General features: G+C 44.0%; 1 protein-coding gene across 7 annotated transcripts in view; it reads left to right on the forward strand.

Moving 5' to 3' along the window:
• Positions 1 to 15,101, forward strand: part of bnc2 (basonuclin zinc finger protein 2) — a 151,147-nt gene that overhangs the window by 98,949 nt on the left and 37,097 nt on the right. For 6 of the 7 annotated variants that reach the window (XM_058639935.1, XM_058639939.1, XM_058639940.1 and 3 more), the window contains 2 exons: positions 9,838 to 9,940; positions 11,727 to 11,962. In XM_058639935.1, coding sequence (XP_058495918.1) covers positions 9,838 to 9,940; positions 11,727 to 11,962 — 339 coding nt within the window. Of the gene's footprint in view, positions 1 to 1,092; positions 1,230 to 9,837; positions 9,941 to 11,726; positions 11,963 to 15,101 lie in introns of those variants that run through there. The other variant, XM_058639937.1, reaches the window with a different exon arrangement.

Consider the following 15,101-nt stretch of genomic DNA (forward strand, 5'->3'; position numbering starts at 1 on the left):
CCACCTCTCTCTCCGCGGTCCAGCTGCACTCAGATGTGTCTGACTGATCCCCCCCCCACCACCACCAACACCCTCAGCCCCGCGCTCCCATGCTCAATGCCACTGCCAAGGAGAGAGAGAAAGAGGGAGAGAGTGAGAGAGTGAGAGAGAGAGAGAGTGAGTGAGTGAGAGAGAGAGTGTTGCAGCTGGTAATACTTACTGGCCGTTTTACCGCGGTAAAGGCATGAGATTCATTAGCCCTGGGCCCGCGTGTTTTGTGCTGAGTACCGGCCGTGTTATTGTTAGGATGTGGTAAAATTATAAATATGGAGGGTGAGGGGGGGGATTTAGGGGTGTAGGAATCTAAGTGGAAGAAGTGGGGAGTCGAGAGCGTGAGGTGGTGGGGAAGGAGGAAGAGGAGAAACATGCCACTCATTAACTCCTCTGCCACAATCGTGTTGCTCCTGATCGAGCGGCAATAAAAAAAAAGTCTGTCACAATTTGTCAAAGTTAATGACTCAATGGCACACGAGCACTTGCTAACACATGTCCAATCAGTCAATAGCTTTATAATTGCAGAACTAAGGATTCCAGCTTTAGCCAAATGAAGTGGACTTACAGAGTCCTGAGAGGGAATTTGCAATTTGGTCAGGTCAATTGCAGAATGGCACTCACCAAGGCCAGGCTGTGCTTTCCACCGCACACTCTTTCTTTTGCTCTCTCTCTCTCTCTCTCTCTCTCTCTCTCTCTCTCTCTCTCTCTCTCTCTCTCTCTCTCTCTCTCTCTCTCTCTCTCTCTCTCTCTCTCCTCCCTCCCTCCCACCTGTGTGAGCAGTGTCTGTGGCTTCTTTGTAACTTGTGACTCTGGATCACTGTCTAGCCTCCACTTCAGCCCCTCTATCTGTGAACTTTGTAAGACTGATAAAGACTAAAACAGCCAGATGGACTTTCCTTTGGTCTGCCGTCTGCTTCCAGTCACTGACACACACACGCACACACACATACACACACACACACACACACTAGAGGCATTCCTTCTTTGCTGTGTGGCTTTAGGAGTGACACACTTGTCAATGCAGCAGTGTAACCATTGGTTAAATGCTGTCCCGGTCTCTATCTGGACCTGTTGTGCCTTCTGTGGACTGGAGCTGCAAATACTAATGGATGATACAGCTCTTTGTTGGCGTGTTACATCTGAAGTGGGAACCGTGAACCTGAATCAGGAGCAGTCTTCTCACTATGCTGGCTGAGGTAAACAAATGTGCAGTTTTTGGTGACATCTCACACGAACCAAAGTGCTGAGGAGAGGATGGAGGTACTTGGTTATTCCTGCTTCAGCATGGCTCATGCATTTTTTTTTATTATTATTATTTCCACAGCTGTTGGGTGTGCAGGCCCAGGTGTTTACAAGTAAACCGCCATGCTGACACGCTGTTTGAACAAAACTCTGAGGAAAGAAACAAATATTATTGCCCAGTCGTGTGTCTTGAAAACCAGCCAATCTGTCTATAGTTGTGTTGAAAAAACACACACACGCATAATTTGGAGATTGCTTACACACAATTAGTGCAGGCTTTTTTTTACATTAAAAAATGGTCAAAGAAAATAAAGAGCTATTGGCAAGATTAAATCTAGGGAGCTCTTCCAGGATTTCTCTGGCGGGGGCTAGTCTGAGTAGGGGAATTCATTGTGGGAGTGTGTGCGTGTGTGTGTGTGTGTGTGTGTGTGTGTGTGTGTGTGTGTGTGTGAGTGAGTGCACATAATATTTGCATGACTGGGAATGTATGTGTGTAGTTCAAGCGTCCCACCCTGTAGAGTGCGATGACTAAATGTCAATTTGGTGTAGTTTCAGTTCTTTACTTTTGTCCTCTTGTCATCAAAATAACTCCAGACTCCAGCCATCTCCCTCTCTCTCTCTCTCTCTCTGTCTCCCTCCCTCTCTCTCTCTCTGACTCTGTGGCAGAGGCTCTCATCCACACCTTGGTCACACCTGTCTGGACTACTGCGATAGAGTCTTGTTTCGGATTTTCCAACAACACCCTCCAATACATCATGAACTCCAGAGTTCATGCCAGAGTTCTTACCCAATTCCTGCCCTGGCAGCAGCACATCACCCCCGCTCTCATCCACCTCTGTTAGCTCCCGGTCAAGTCACGCATCACCTACAAATAACTCAACGTCCGGGCTCCTCACGTCTCCTCTTACCTGTCAGATCTCCTTCACCCTCACGTCTCCTCTTACCTGTCAGATCTCCTTCACCCTTACACACAGGACCGGATTCTGAGACCCTCGTCTATGGGTCTGCTCTTTGTCCCAGATTTGACTTTGGCAGGACTCACCCTCTCATCTCTGCAATGCTTCAACTTTCAAACAGGCCTACAGTCACTGTCCTGTTGTACTTCCTGTTTTGTATTGCAAAGCAGCGTTTTCAAGCCTGCGTAATGTATGTGTGTGTGTGTGTGTGTGTGTGTGTCGTCGCCCACGCCGACCGGTGATCACCGTGGAGATGTCCCTCAGTGAGAGGGGTTGGGAATATGTTTGTGCTCTGACTAATATTTTCTGTTTGTGTCAGGGATTAAAAGAGCGGACGATGTTGGTCATCTTCTCTCCTGTCTCTCGAAAACTGACTCCTTCTTCTCCTCCTCCTCCTCGTCTCTCCTTCCTGCTCTGTCACCTTCACATGTGTCTGGTTGCAGTGTGTAGTCCTGTCAGTCCCTTAAGTCTCCAGACAGACGTCCTCCCTGTGTTGTTGTGGCGCGGGTGTGATCAGTGGGCCAGCTAGTGCAGGTGTCACATCTGATAGAGAGTTGTTCTTATCTGGCGTGGGTCGCTCCCTTCGATAGGCTGAAGGTCGGAGCGTATCTGGCCCACAGTACATGGATGACAATGGCCTCTTTTACTTCTTTGCCTTCCTGTTGAGAGCATGGCAAGAGATAAGGAAGTATGTCTCTGAAAAACAGAAAGCCAGGAAACCTGTGCAGTAGCTGCTGCTTTGTTTTTATTTTATTCTCTTTATTATGCAAGAAGAACATCAGGGCTTTCAGATTATAAGTGACTGACTGACAGAATGTAGAACGCTGGGATGGCGGTGATGGGGTTTTTGGCCAGATGTTTATGTAAAAATGTGTTAATTAGATAATTGTTTGTATCATAAACAACTTCTACAAATATCTCTCATATCCACCATACAAATAGCAAAGATAACATTTGTAAAGTCATTCTAAATGATAGTTATAATAACTCTAAAGGTCGCTGAAGAAGTGAAAGTTTGCACTCAGGAAGAAAAACGAAAGTTTGAAGTGTTCTGGTATCCAGTACACGAGTAACCTGTACATTCATTTTTTATTGACAGCTATATTTAATATCAGTGGGGCTGACACAAGAGTACAATATGTAATTCATACGTAAACCTGTGTCAAAGTTGCATTATACAGGACAAAATGTGGCCCGACGTCGACCTCACACACTTTTTGTTCGAAGCCTTTTCAACTTTTCTCTGCCTCCTCCAACTTTGCTGCAACATCTCTTCCCCACCTTTCTGATGCACCAGCTTGCCCGACTCCCCCCTCTGTTGCCTTGTCGTCCTACTTCTCTACCTTTTCGCCAACTTTTATTCTTTCCCTCGCTCCCTCCCTCCCTCCCTGCCTCCCTCAGCACCCCTCTTTGAACCTGGCCTTGTGTCTGTGGACCCAGGGGTCTGTCACTGGGCAGACGGTTTGATCTTTGGCTGGGGAAATGCTTTGAGGAGAACTGAGAGGGGCCAGGGGCCTGGACCGGGAGCCTCTGCCTGGACCTGCTGTCTACACAGAAAGATGGGAGAAACTGCTGCTCCCTTGATGCTTAGGTATTTGAACTGACAGTGCAGTCCAGTGTTCACGGTGTGGTACAACTCTTCTGCTATACAGGCTGCACTGACTGAAAGCATGGCATATGGTAGCGAGATCACAGGCCTGTTTCTGGTCCAGTATTGTGATATTATTGCTCCCTCTCCTTCCCCCGTTGTTTCACAATATCAAAGCCAGCTGGGTCCTTTATCTGACCACTTCATAAACGAGCGGGACTGTCCCGAAGTACACGCACAGCTATTTATCATCTGAGTGAGTCAGACTCAAACTTTCATCATTGATCTGATTTGAAATTTTCAGGGCGGTGCTCACAATGGCCAGATTTACTTTCTACGACTGTTTGGAAGCCGGAACGTTGGAGGCATTGGTTTTTACTCAGCTTAGACCCGAGACTCATCACCGGGGTGTTGCGTGTGTGTGTGTGTGTGTGCGTGTGTGTGTGTGTGCGTGTGTGTGTGTGTGTAGTAGTGCAGAGCGTGAGTCACGATTCATGTCTGACAGCTGACAAACACAAAGAGACAGGACTGGACCTCTGGACAAAGTTAAAACTGGACATTATCTGGAATGACAATTGATCACAGATATCAGCACTCCCACTCATTTCAAATTTCAGATGTTAGATGTATGTTCAAGAATGTGATTCTCATGGATTCTGACTGTATTTGGAGTTCATCACAGGCTGTAGCATTTTTTTTCTTTGCTGTCATTCTCAAATATAAAACATCTGACATGACAGACGGCACCAACAACGCCTAGAAACTGTCTCTTGGCAGTTTTGTGAGTCCGTTTACATTTTGCCTTTACGTCGGACACTAAACGACGAGCCTCACACTCTCGAGGTCGGCTAACACTGCGACGTCAAAACAGGTGAAAGCAAGAGTGGAACAAAACCCAGAGACACGGCCAAACCAAAATCTGCTGACCTAAGTGTTCACTAATCTTTGTTAAATACCTTTGAACATTCATTGTCAAACGTGGCCCTTCTTAAACCCAGACTAAGTAGTTTACACAACGTTACTAACAGCCCCTTAAAGGAGGCTAAATCTAAACACTATAATACATTTGAGATACTTTTACTGATTGACAACACCTCTTACAAAGCTGTCAAGTTGTGAAGAGCATTAATTGAAAGTGCGTGCAAACAGCGGAGATGGCTGCTTCCATTTGTTTGACTTAATGAAAGGAGGAAAAAGAAAAGAAAGAAAAGAGAAGGGTCCCAGGTCTCCACATGAATACATGAAAACACATGCTTCTCTTCTCCTTCTGTAATCCACCAGGGACTCACGCCCCATTTGGTTCCCATTAGCATAGCTCTGGTCGCTCTGCCCCGTGTCAAAGCCCAGATGCACAGCTGCACAAAGGACAGGGACTCCGGCTCTGTGACTGCAGAGCTGACATGCAGGATGAGCTGTATACTCTGGGGAGTTCATCTTTTCTGTCAACTACACTTTTCCCCTGTAGATCGTAACAGCGCTCTGAGCTGAAGTCACCGCACAAGTGATTAATCTTTGTTTATCTTGCACCACTTTGCGAGGCAAGAACCCTCTGTTTCAAGTCAAATGCATAATGTATAAAATCAAACACGCAAAAATTAGCCTTGGCATGAGGTATTTGCTCCCCTGTATTTTGTGGCGTGCTGTGTCTGACTACAAAGACTTTCTTTATTCGGCATGTTTTATTTGTCACCTGTTTCCAATATGGACATTGTGAAGTCCTGATCTATCAGACAAAGCCAGGCTCTGCTTTATGACACGCAAAGCTGCTGTGCCTCTTTTCCTACACACGTTGGCTGCACATTTCTGGCAGGAAATTGACAGCATTTCAGCAGCTAACTCATGGATGAGATAATATCTTGTGGGTGGAAGAGAGGACAAGATGCTCCCAGTGTTTTACAGTGACCCTAAGCAGAGACAAGTTTAAATCTGAAGCTGCTGCTGCTGCTGCTGCTGCTGCTGCTGCAAAGGCAAGGCACACACATGCACACACATGCACACACGTGCACACACATGCGCGCATACACACAGGGTTTTCATTTAAAACTCGGCTTTGCTTAACTTACCAAACAAGAAATGTGGTCTGTGGCTGTGTGTTGAACATGGTAAAGGTTTCAATTTAAGTAGGAGGAACAATACCCACCCCGCGTCCAGCAGCTGACTGGGTTGGCTTTCTGTTGTACTGTAGGCTGTCTGGAGAGGATATGGTGAGGCTGGAGGGACAAGCAGCAACTGCTGTTTTAGTGGTGTTTTCTGTGGCTTATAGTTACAATGTAAACCAAAGAAATGAAACTGTAGTAATACAGTTGTAGAGGATATTAGTTTAGGATCATGTCTTTCCCAGCCCCTGTTTGAAATCCTCCTGGACCTGAATACAAGAGTCCAAACTGGAGCCGTCTTTCCTGCAGTTCTTCAGTCCATCTGTCCCACTAACGGTCTTTTAATGGAGAGTCCTCCCCAGTCTGATCTGATGCTGGCCACTGCCGACCGTCAGTGTTTATACAATTGGGCAGGGACAGGGACTGTGAGCCAAGCCAAACATCTATGAAACATCAAGCCTCCAGCTAAACAAAACCCACCAGTGACACACACACACACACACACACACTTGAGCCAGATAAGGGATGAAAAATATGCTCTCTGGACACAGCTAGGTTAAGTTGTTGACCATAGAGGCAGCCCAGCAGTTGTAAAAGAGTGAAGACTGTTGTGTGTATGTAACTGAACCAGAGTTGTGTGACTTTTCTTCACTCACTCACAGCTTTCACTCGCTCACTAACCCTTTTTCTAGTCATTTGCACTCACACGCAACAAAGTAACTCACTCGTCCCCTCTGTCCTTTCACGTGTCGCTGTCATCTTGAATTCAGAGCCAAAGAGGAAACCCTGTGGAGACACTAGCACAGTGACTAATGCTGTGTATCTGGCCAGGCCACAGATAACAACACAGCCTCCTCCCACAGCCTGATGTGACAAATATGTGCAACTGTAGTTGTAGGATCCGGGCCCAAGCTCATCCCTGACCCAGCCCAGGCCAGTCACAGGTTCAACCACGGCCAAATGCAAGGCTCACTTTTGTTTATATGGGAATTATATGACACACACACACACACACACACACACACACGTCCTTGAATGTGTTAGTGTTGGCCACTTTTGACATATGCATCTGCTAAAACTTCTGGGGAAAAAAAAGTCCTTTCATCTTCTTGCATATGATCAATTGTGATGCCATCATATCTCAAGCATCTCTTCTGTTACCCTTCCCTTGCATGTCCCTGACTGACTGTTGAACAATGCACAAATTAATCCCAAGAAATAACAGGCGCATTCCACCCCCTCCCCTCCCTTTTCTCCCATCAGCACCTCCTCAGTTGAAGGGCCTTGCTGCTTTAATGCTTCTTAATGCTGCTGTCTGCTTAATGGGCCAGATATGAGAGGTGCTTCTAGCCAGCGTAATAAGTCAGTGATTAGAGGGCGCCTTGTCACAGCGGCAGCCCCGCAGACAGTGGCACACTTTAATTGCCGTATTAGACGCCCCTTAACTATCTTGTCAGCTGTCAGAGCCCCGGCTCGTAAACAGCAGAGGTGCATTTGATATTTCCATTTATTTATTTCCGTCTGCTGCTCTTAGCACTGCCGCACAGAGGTAATTATAAAAGGGTTGTGTGACATGATGGTGCTAAATCTGGATACTCTCAATTAGTGTTTGCACAAATCTTGATGTGAAAGGAGTTACATAAAAAGGAAAATAATCTGTGGCAAAAGAAAAAAAAAAGATTGATGATAAAAGACATCATTCACTCACAGATTTTACTTTACGGTTTTAAGTCAACAAAGAAGTAGGCAAACAATTAATGACTTATTCTCATCTTCACGTGAAGGTGTTGTGCATTTTTTGTTTGTCATATTTGCTTCAATTATTTAAACAATTAGAATTTCTTTTGATTACGTTTCAAGTAACAACTGAACAGTTTCTTCTTTTTAGTTACATATAGCAAATGAATTAAGTGGGAGGAGAATGTTATAGATACATTGTTAAATATACATTTAGATCTGTTTAGTAGCAGTTTATGCCAAACTGTGGTAACTCCATTAAGTAAAGAACGCTGTTATAAAAGTGACTTTATGAACAGGGATAACTGACTTGTATCTGTTAATGTTACCTCTGGGCCGCAGTGCTGATCCAGAATCTGACAGATCACAGGTTTGACCCCAGTCATGGCTTAGGAGCACTTATGAAGACATGTCTGCCGCATTAAGTGTCCTTGAGGGAAGGAATATTGAACTCGCTTATTGCACATTTCTGTGGATAAGAACGTCAGCTCAGAACATAACGTGCGCTCCACCTGGCACATGGCGTATAATCCACACACTAAGGATTGCCTGGCTCGCACCTGGAGAGCTTAAAAACAAAAATCTCGTTGGATGTCAAACTGTGAGGCGACGTGGTTATAAGTGGTGTAATTTTGCGTTTAATCTTGGATTAGCCCATGTTCACTTTGACTTCTCCAGTGACTAATCTGGTTTATAACACCAGGATGAGCGGGGAGGAGGGGGATCTCGTGGATTTCATGGTCCCACAGTCGGTTACGAGCGAGCTGACTTTTCTGTACGAAATGACAGGATGTTGGTGTCATCCAAGTCGAGGCAATGTTGTTTTCTGCTGCTCTACACCTCGTACAGGCAGTCAGGTCACTTTATGTGTGAATGGAATCAAAGGATCGGTACGTGAACGTCTGCAAATGCTGACTGACTCTTATTGACATTGTGAAATATAGGTTATTGGCCCAGACATGGACTCCGACCTATGACCCTTTGTGTCAATGGAGTGTCACATTATTGTCACGCAACAATAACGGTGACACAATAAGAGATAGTGCAGGTTGTAAATACATAAAGTTTTTGTGAAATGATACTGTGGTCAGTCTGTTTCTCTGTAGATGTGTCTCTATGGAGACTTGGTGAAGTTTCCTCTCAAAATAAATGGTAACTACTCACAGCAGTCACCTTGTACACTTACACCCAACTTCCTCTGTGGCACATTCCTGAAATGTTTTGCTCTGTAATTTCAGTGATTACACTTCTTTCCCCTTTGAAGCACAAAGAATTAACACCTAATGGAAACAAACCCTGAGACACTCAGCCCTGACTCAACACCACATGTGCCAAATGTAAAATACATTATTCTCCTCCAGTGAAACAACTGCCGCTTAATTAACTGTTTGCAGTTTTTCTGTTTTATCACAAGGAGGCAACTTAGTTGACATGCTAAGACAATATTTAATAACGTAACAAAGATAAGTCAAAGGTTTCCGGTATCTTCCAATGAAAGTGTTACTATATTTATTCATTGATTCATCTTAATTATGTGAACATGTCTGATGAACACAGGGACGTCCATGCCAATTAAGATTCATGTTCCTATTTTATTTTTTTTCACTCATTTGATGGTTTCTGTGTGTAATATGTTTTCTACTGTACTTTGGGTTGTTGAATAATCTGCTGGACGTAGCTGAGGATTGTTGTGTCCAGTGTCCACACAATGGTTCAAATGAACTCTGGGAAATAAGAGCATGGAGACGCAGATTCACACACCGGAATGAAAGAGTCGTTGGGAAATGTGTGTGTTGAGTTATTCACTCTGGCACTGGCTGCAGCTGTGGATGTTATGTATTACATTGTTGTCACATTTTTATCGAGCATTTACAACACAATACCAGTCAGTTCAGTGTGGATGAGCTACGGCTTTAGCGAGCGCCTTGCAGTCGCACAATATTCTATATAAGACAGTATTTGGCTATTTAATGAGGTATTTGATGGCAGTTGGCATCTGTAATGTTGCATTACTGCCTCCTTCTGGATTCCACTTCTTATCTCTTCCCTTCTATGTCTCCACCACTGCTCATGTTCATTTAGAATTTCCTCTAAACCTATAACTATTCTCAAGTTGTCTCTTCCTCATGTGTGACCTTTGACTGACGTGAATTTACCTGTTTTTTTTTCTGCTGTGTGTTTTCAGGCAATTCGCTGCACGCTGGTGAACTGCACATGTGAGTGTTTCCAGCCCGGCAAGATCCACTTACGGACATGTGACCAGTGCAAACATGGCTGGGTAGCTCATGGTAAGAACATTCTACTGCTAAGATCTAGTCAAATATGGTATATGTATATATATATATATATATATATATATATATATATATATAGATAGAGATGTGTATATATGTACTGTTCTTATGAGCTGTGTTTTATTTAGCCTGAAAAACTGCTTGTTCTAGCTGCAGAGAGAGGAGAGGTCCTGACCCGTGAATAGAGAATCAGCTCAGATGCCAGTAGCATGAAGGCATCCAAATCTCTCATAACTACAATATGTGTAGAACTATTTTTATTAACAGCAGAGATCAGATTCTCTCTGTATGTGGTTGCAATTGCACAGCGATTCAAACCAGAAGAACTTTGATATTTTTGTTTGCCTCTGTATTTCATCTGCTGATTTTAAAATCTGCACCTTAGATATAAAAAAAGAAATCACTCACTCACACACACACACACACACACGTACACATCAAGACTGTTGGAAAGGCGAGAGACCACACCTTGTGACTTTTTCACATGGGTATGAGGGAAAAATGAAGAGGAGACAACAAAGTACAAAGAGAAAGAGGAGGGGAAAAAGATAAAAGAAAACACCTGTTTGGCCTGAGTGTGCACAAGAGCAGGCCACGGGCCCTTCAGCGGAACGCACAGGACCCCATTGACTCTTTTTTAATCTCTCCCTCTGAACTGTCAAGCGCTCGTCTCTCCTCTCCCCCACTTTTCATGTCATGTCGGCATTGGCTGGGACTCTGACAAGTAGTTCTTCATTTTTTATTATGTTCGTGTCTGGCTGCGCTGTGTTGTCAGGCAAAGCCCTCATCAGCAGGAAAGAGCCATCCCAGCATCAGAGAGACCCAGCCAGGTGTCACCCAGACAGGCAGGAGAAGAGGGGAGGGGGGAGAGAGGGGGAGAGAGGGGGAGAGAGCTATGAGGTAAGGGAAGACGAGGAGGGGGAAGAGGGAATCGAACAGGTGCCAGACAGCCAGAGAGGAGAAAGGTGACTGAGGCTGCGTTTGAAGGGGCAAATAACAATCCTCTTACCCTCTGCTCACAACAACACTTCCTAAGCAGTGAGGCGTTTTTACCCCGAGATTCACCCCTCAGGCAACACTCAGGTTACTTTATCATATAGCTGGAGTTTGTTGTGGATCCTGACAGAAAGACCTGCAGCCATTACTCAGGCAGCAGAGAAAACGACTCCCACCTTCTCTGCATGTTTCCTTGGATAAAAAAATGTGAAATCAAAGCGCCTGTTTTATTTACAGTCCAAGTTACGCACACTACTGGATATAAATAAAAGATACGACACAAGCCTCGCCGTACTCACGCTAAAGCATAGATGGAAATATATATATTTTAACATACATTAAAAAGCATGACACAAGCAAATGAATGACATGAGAACGAGATGTGAGAGAAGGCAGTGTGGAGTTAAGGCTTAGGGTTAAGAGACAACATCAGGCAGGTCGAGCGCGGGTCAGGTGGAGAAGGAGACAGAGGAGGGGAATAAAAAAGGACGTGCAAGAGCAGCATAAATGTCAAAGAGCAAGAGATTAGATTAAATAAAAAGAACGGCAGATAATTACATTAATGCCGCTGCATTTATCTGATAGACACACTGTGTTATTATCGGCTAGTGCTGACTGTGCGGCTGCCGACAGAGGAAATGTGAGGTGAGAGAATAAGAAACTTGATAGTCATTAACCGTGCCCTCTCTCTCTCTCTCTCTCTCTCTCTCTCTCTCTATCTCTCGTTGTCTGTATTTTTCTTTTTTTTTCTTTCGCCACTTTGTCACCCACTCATTCCACACAGCTCTGGACAAGCTCAGCACCCAGCACCTCTACCACCCGACGCAGGTGGAGATAGTTCAGTCCAACGTGGTGTTTGACATCAGCAGCCTGATGCTCTACGGCACCCAGGCCGTCCCCGTCAGGCTCAAGATCCTTCTCGACCGCCTGTTCTCCGTGCTCAAGCAAGAGGAGGTGCTGCACATCCTGCACGGCCTGGGCTGGACCCTCCGAGACTACGTCAGGGGCTACATCCTGCAGGTCAGTAAACCCATGTCAATGTCAGGACCACATGTTACTGTCTTCTTCTTCCTTGCATACACACAAATGCCTTTCTGCACATTCTTGAATGTTCACCTGAACTACGGCTACAGTCCACGGTGATCGCGAGCATTTCTCTCTCAGCAACTGCGTCCACAAATATCTTTGGCAGTGCAGTTATTCTGAGAGGTCTTGTTCAGAAGCACAATAGTTACAATCTAAGCCCCTTCAGTCCCACTGCCCATCCATTTTCCGCACATTTTCCCGGCTGTTACTTCTAATTCAGTCTGCCCCCTGTTTCCTGCCCCGTCAACACTATAGGCTACACCCCTCTGCTGGAAAAAGAAAAACGGATTAAAAAAAAAGAAAAGAAGAAAAATGTCACGCCAGAAAACTGTAAAACCACTGTAGTGTGTTTCCTCTCTCTACATCCATCCCTCCATCCCTCCCTCCCTCCCAGATAATTGCAGTCAGACACATTTCTCAATCAAAGGTACAGAGGTTTCTGGTGTTGAAACCCAAACCAAAGTGTTCCTGAATGAATTAGTTAAGCACGAGTTAACATGTGCATGTGGTTTTCTCTGTGTGTGTGTGTGTGTGTGTGTGTGTGTGTGTGAACATGTGCTTATCTGTATGTGCATATATGGTTCAGTGTTCCAAGAGTGTACTGTATGGTGGGGGGGGGGGGGAGTGGTTTGTATGTGAAAACAGCTTCTGTGAGTAAAGTGCTCACAGACCCAGTCCAGTGAACACACACACACACACAATATATGAGGCAACAGGTATATTGTTTGAATTATAATTTTTGTGTATTTAGAATAAAAAATATATGTAAAATATTATTTGACCATTAATTTCAGGAAATTCAAGAAATTATCATATTATAACTGGATTTAGACTATATTATTATTTTCTGGTTATAATATAATGTATTTTAGTGTTGTTACATTAAAATGTCATATTCTTTATTTAACTAAATTAGAAAAAAGCAGAGTATAAAGTGTGAACTCAGGATGCTTTCAATTTAGAATTATTGTGTCATCTGTTTTATACTTTTCACAAAATCTAATCATCGTACAGATGAATAGATGTTATAGATGTTTTTTTTAAACCATCTGAAACCGAGAAGCAGCAAATCTTCACATCACAGAAGCTAATCCACAGAACATGATTTGTGATTTATTTTATTCCGTGATCCAAGAAGTGAAACATTTAGGAATTATCAGAATTGCTCCAAATTATTTTTATTTATTTGTCGATGATAAACTGTTTCAGGATTTAAAGAAGCATCACATTCACAATTGGATCTCAGTGTAAATCCTAGATAAACTTAATTAAACACTCCACTGTTAAGTCAATGTTAGAGCGCTGTGCCGTTCCCAGAGCTGAGGCCTCTGTGTTTTTATCAGCTGGTTCTAATAGTCAGCTGTTGGGAACACCGTTGCTCAACCGCTCAGCCTCATGTCACGCTACTGGCTAAATCCTCCAGATCTCCTCAGAAGGGCTTCAAAGGGGCCGCGGCTACGGAGAAGCAGCCAATCACTTAAGGACAATAAGTAGTCATTGTACAGCCCTATTAGCCTGTAAGTAACTATGAAATTCAATCATCTTCTCAGAGCCTACAGGCAACACTTTGTGCCGGGGTGTGTTCCCCACCACAGTGCTGCCCGAAATGAGAAATAAAATTGTAGTATTGATAATGATAGACACCACATTTCCCTTTTTGACCCTGACGTCAGGGGACATGATTTAATGCGAGCGCGATCCCAGCCGTCTTAAATTGATTTAGGGTTTGAAATAACTGTTTTAGCTCCGCTGTTTTTTTAATGAGTTATGTTATTAATTGCCATTATTCACCAGCAATTTCTGAAGGAAGTTTTAAAAGAGACACACAAACATTCAGTGTCTCTGAGGACACAATGTACTCAGACGTATGGTTTTTTTGTTTCTCTCCTCGTCTCACGTTGCCTCTGCTGACATGTCACAAAGTATAATGGTAACAAGAAATACTTTAGACGGCATACAGTCATTGTCCGCCGTGCAGGAGGAAGGAAAACACACTTAGAATAAATTCTTATCTTAACTTATAAGTTATCTTTATCTTTGTGACACATGTGCAAAAGTCTTACTGGCTTTGTCGATGGCCTTACTGATGCAAAATCTATGTTTGTCAAATTCTGTAATCTCGAGCATCTATGAGTTATGGTCATATGACATGAGTGAACAATGTGGAAGCATGTCTTGAATAAACCTGGCACAATGGATAGTTTTTAAGGCAGCAATTTTATTTAGGCTGTTATTTTAATACTGCACACACATTCCCTGAATTATCTTCTTTATCTTATCTAATTAAGAGAAATAATTATGTCATTATTGCATTGCTAAATCAACACATTTACTGGTGTCCAAAGACTTTTGTGGCAAAACAGCACAACAAAATAATGAATAATACCAGCAAAAAGAGGCCTTTCTTTCTTCGTCTACGGCGTGTGATGAGTGTGTGTTGATGAGTGTTGTCCAGCTGAAGTAGTGGTCACCCTTAATCACTCTCCAGCCGACTTCTTATGTCCCTGTGATCTCATCCACAGAGCTCACACTTGCACACAGAAACACAGAAACACCAGATTTAGACGTGGCCTCCGTAACCGTGGCCTGTGTGTTTATCTTCCTTGTGCCACATTATGTGCCGTCTCCACCTGTGCTGTGCTGTGCTGTGCTGAGCTCAGTGCAGGATTGTGGAGCCTCACCCAGACCACATCTGTTTTGATTCACTTCCCCGTGAGGATATTTCAGATACCTCTTACTGTGTTCACCTGCTCCTCCTCAGACAAACACCTACATACCGTATACTTACACTGACGTACAAGAATAGCCGGGAGCAATCGCTCGTATACGCTTCATTCATTTCTGAGCTATCAGTGTTGTCTCGTCGCCGTGCCGCTCGCGCTGTTGCGATTCAGCTCTGCACAAATAAAAGTGAATTGAAGTGAATTGAGTTCACGACTTTTACCACGTCAGCTTCGATGCACGCGGTGTGTGTGTGTGTGTTATTATAGCCTCTGTAGTGGAGGTTAGATATCTCTGTAGAATTCATTCATATTCTCTACGATGAACTGAGATGCCATTATAGATTTTTAGG

Source organism: Solea solea, chromosome 10, assembly GCF_958295425.1.
Source record: "Solea solea chromosome 10, fSolSol10.1, whole genome shotgun sequence".
In the NCBI taxonomy this organism is placed as follows: domain Eukaryota; kingdom Metazoa; phylum Chordata; class Actinopteri; order Pleuronectiformes; family Soleidae; genus Solea; species Solea solea.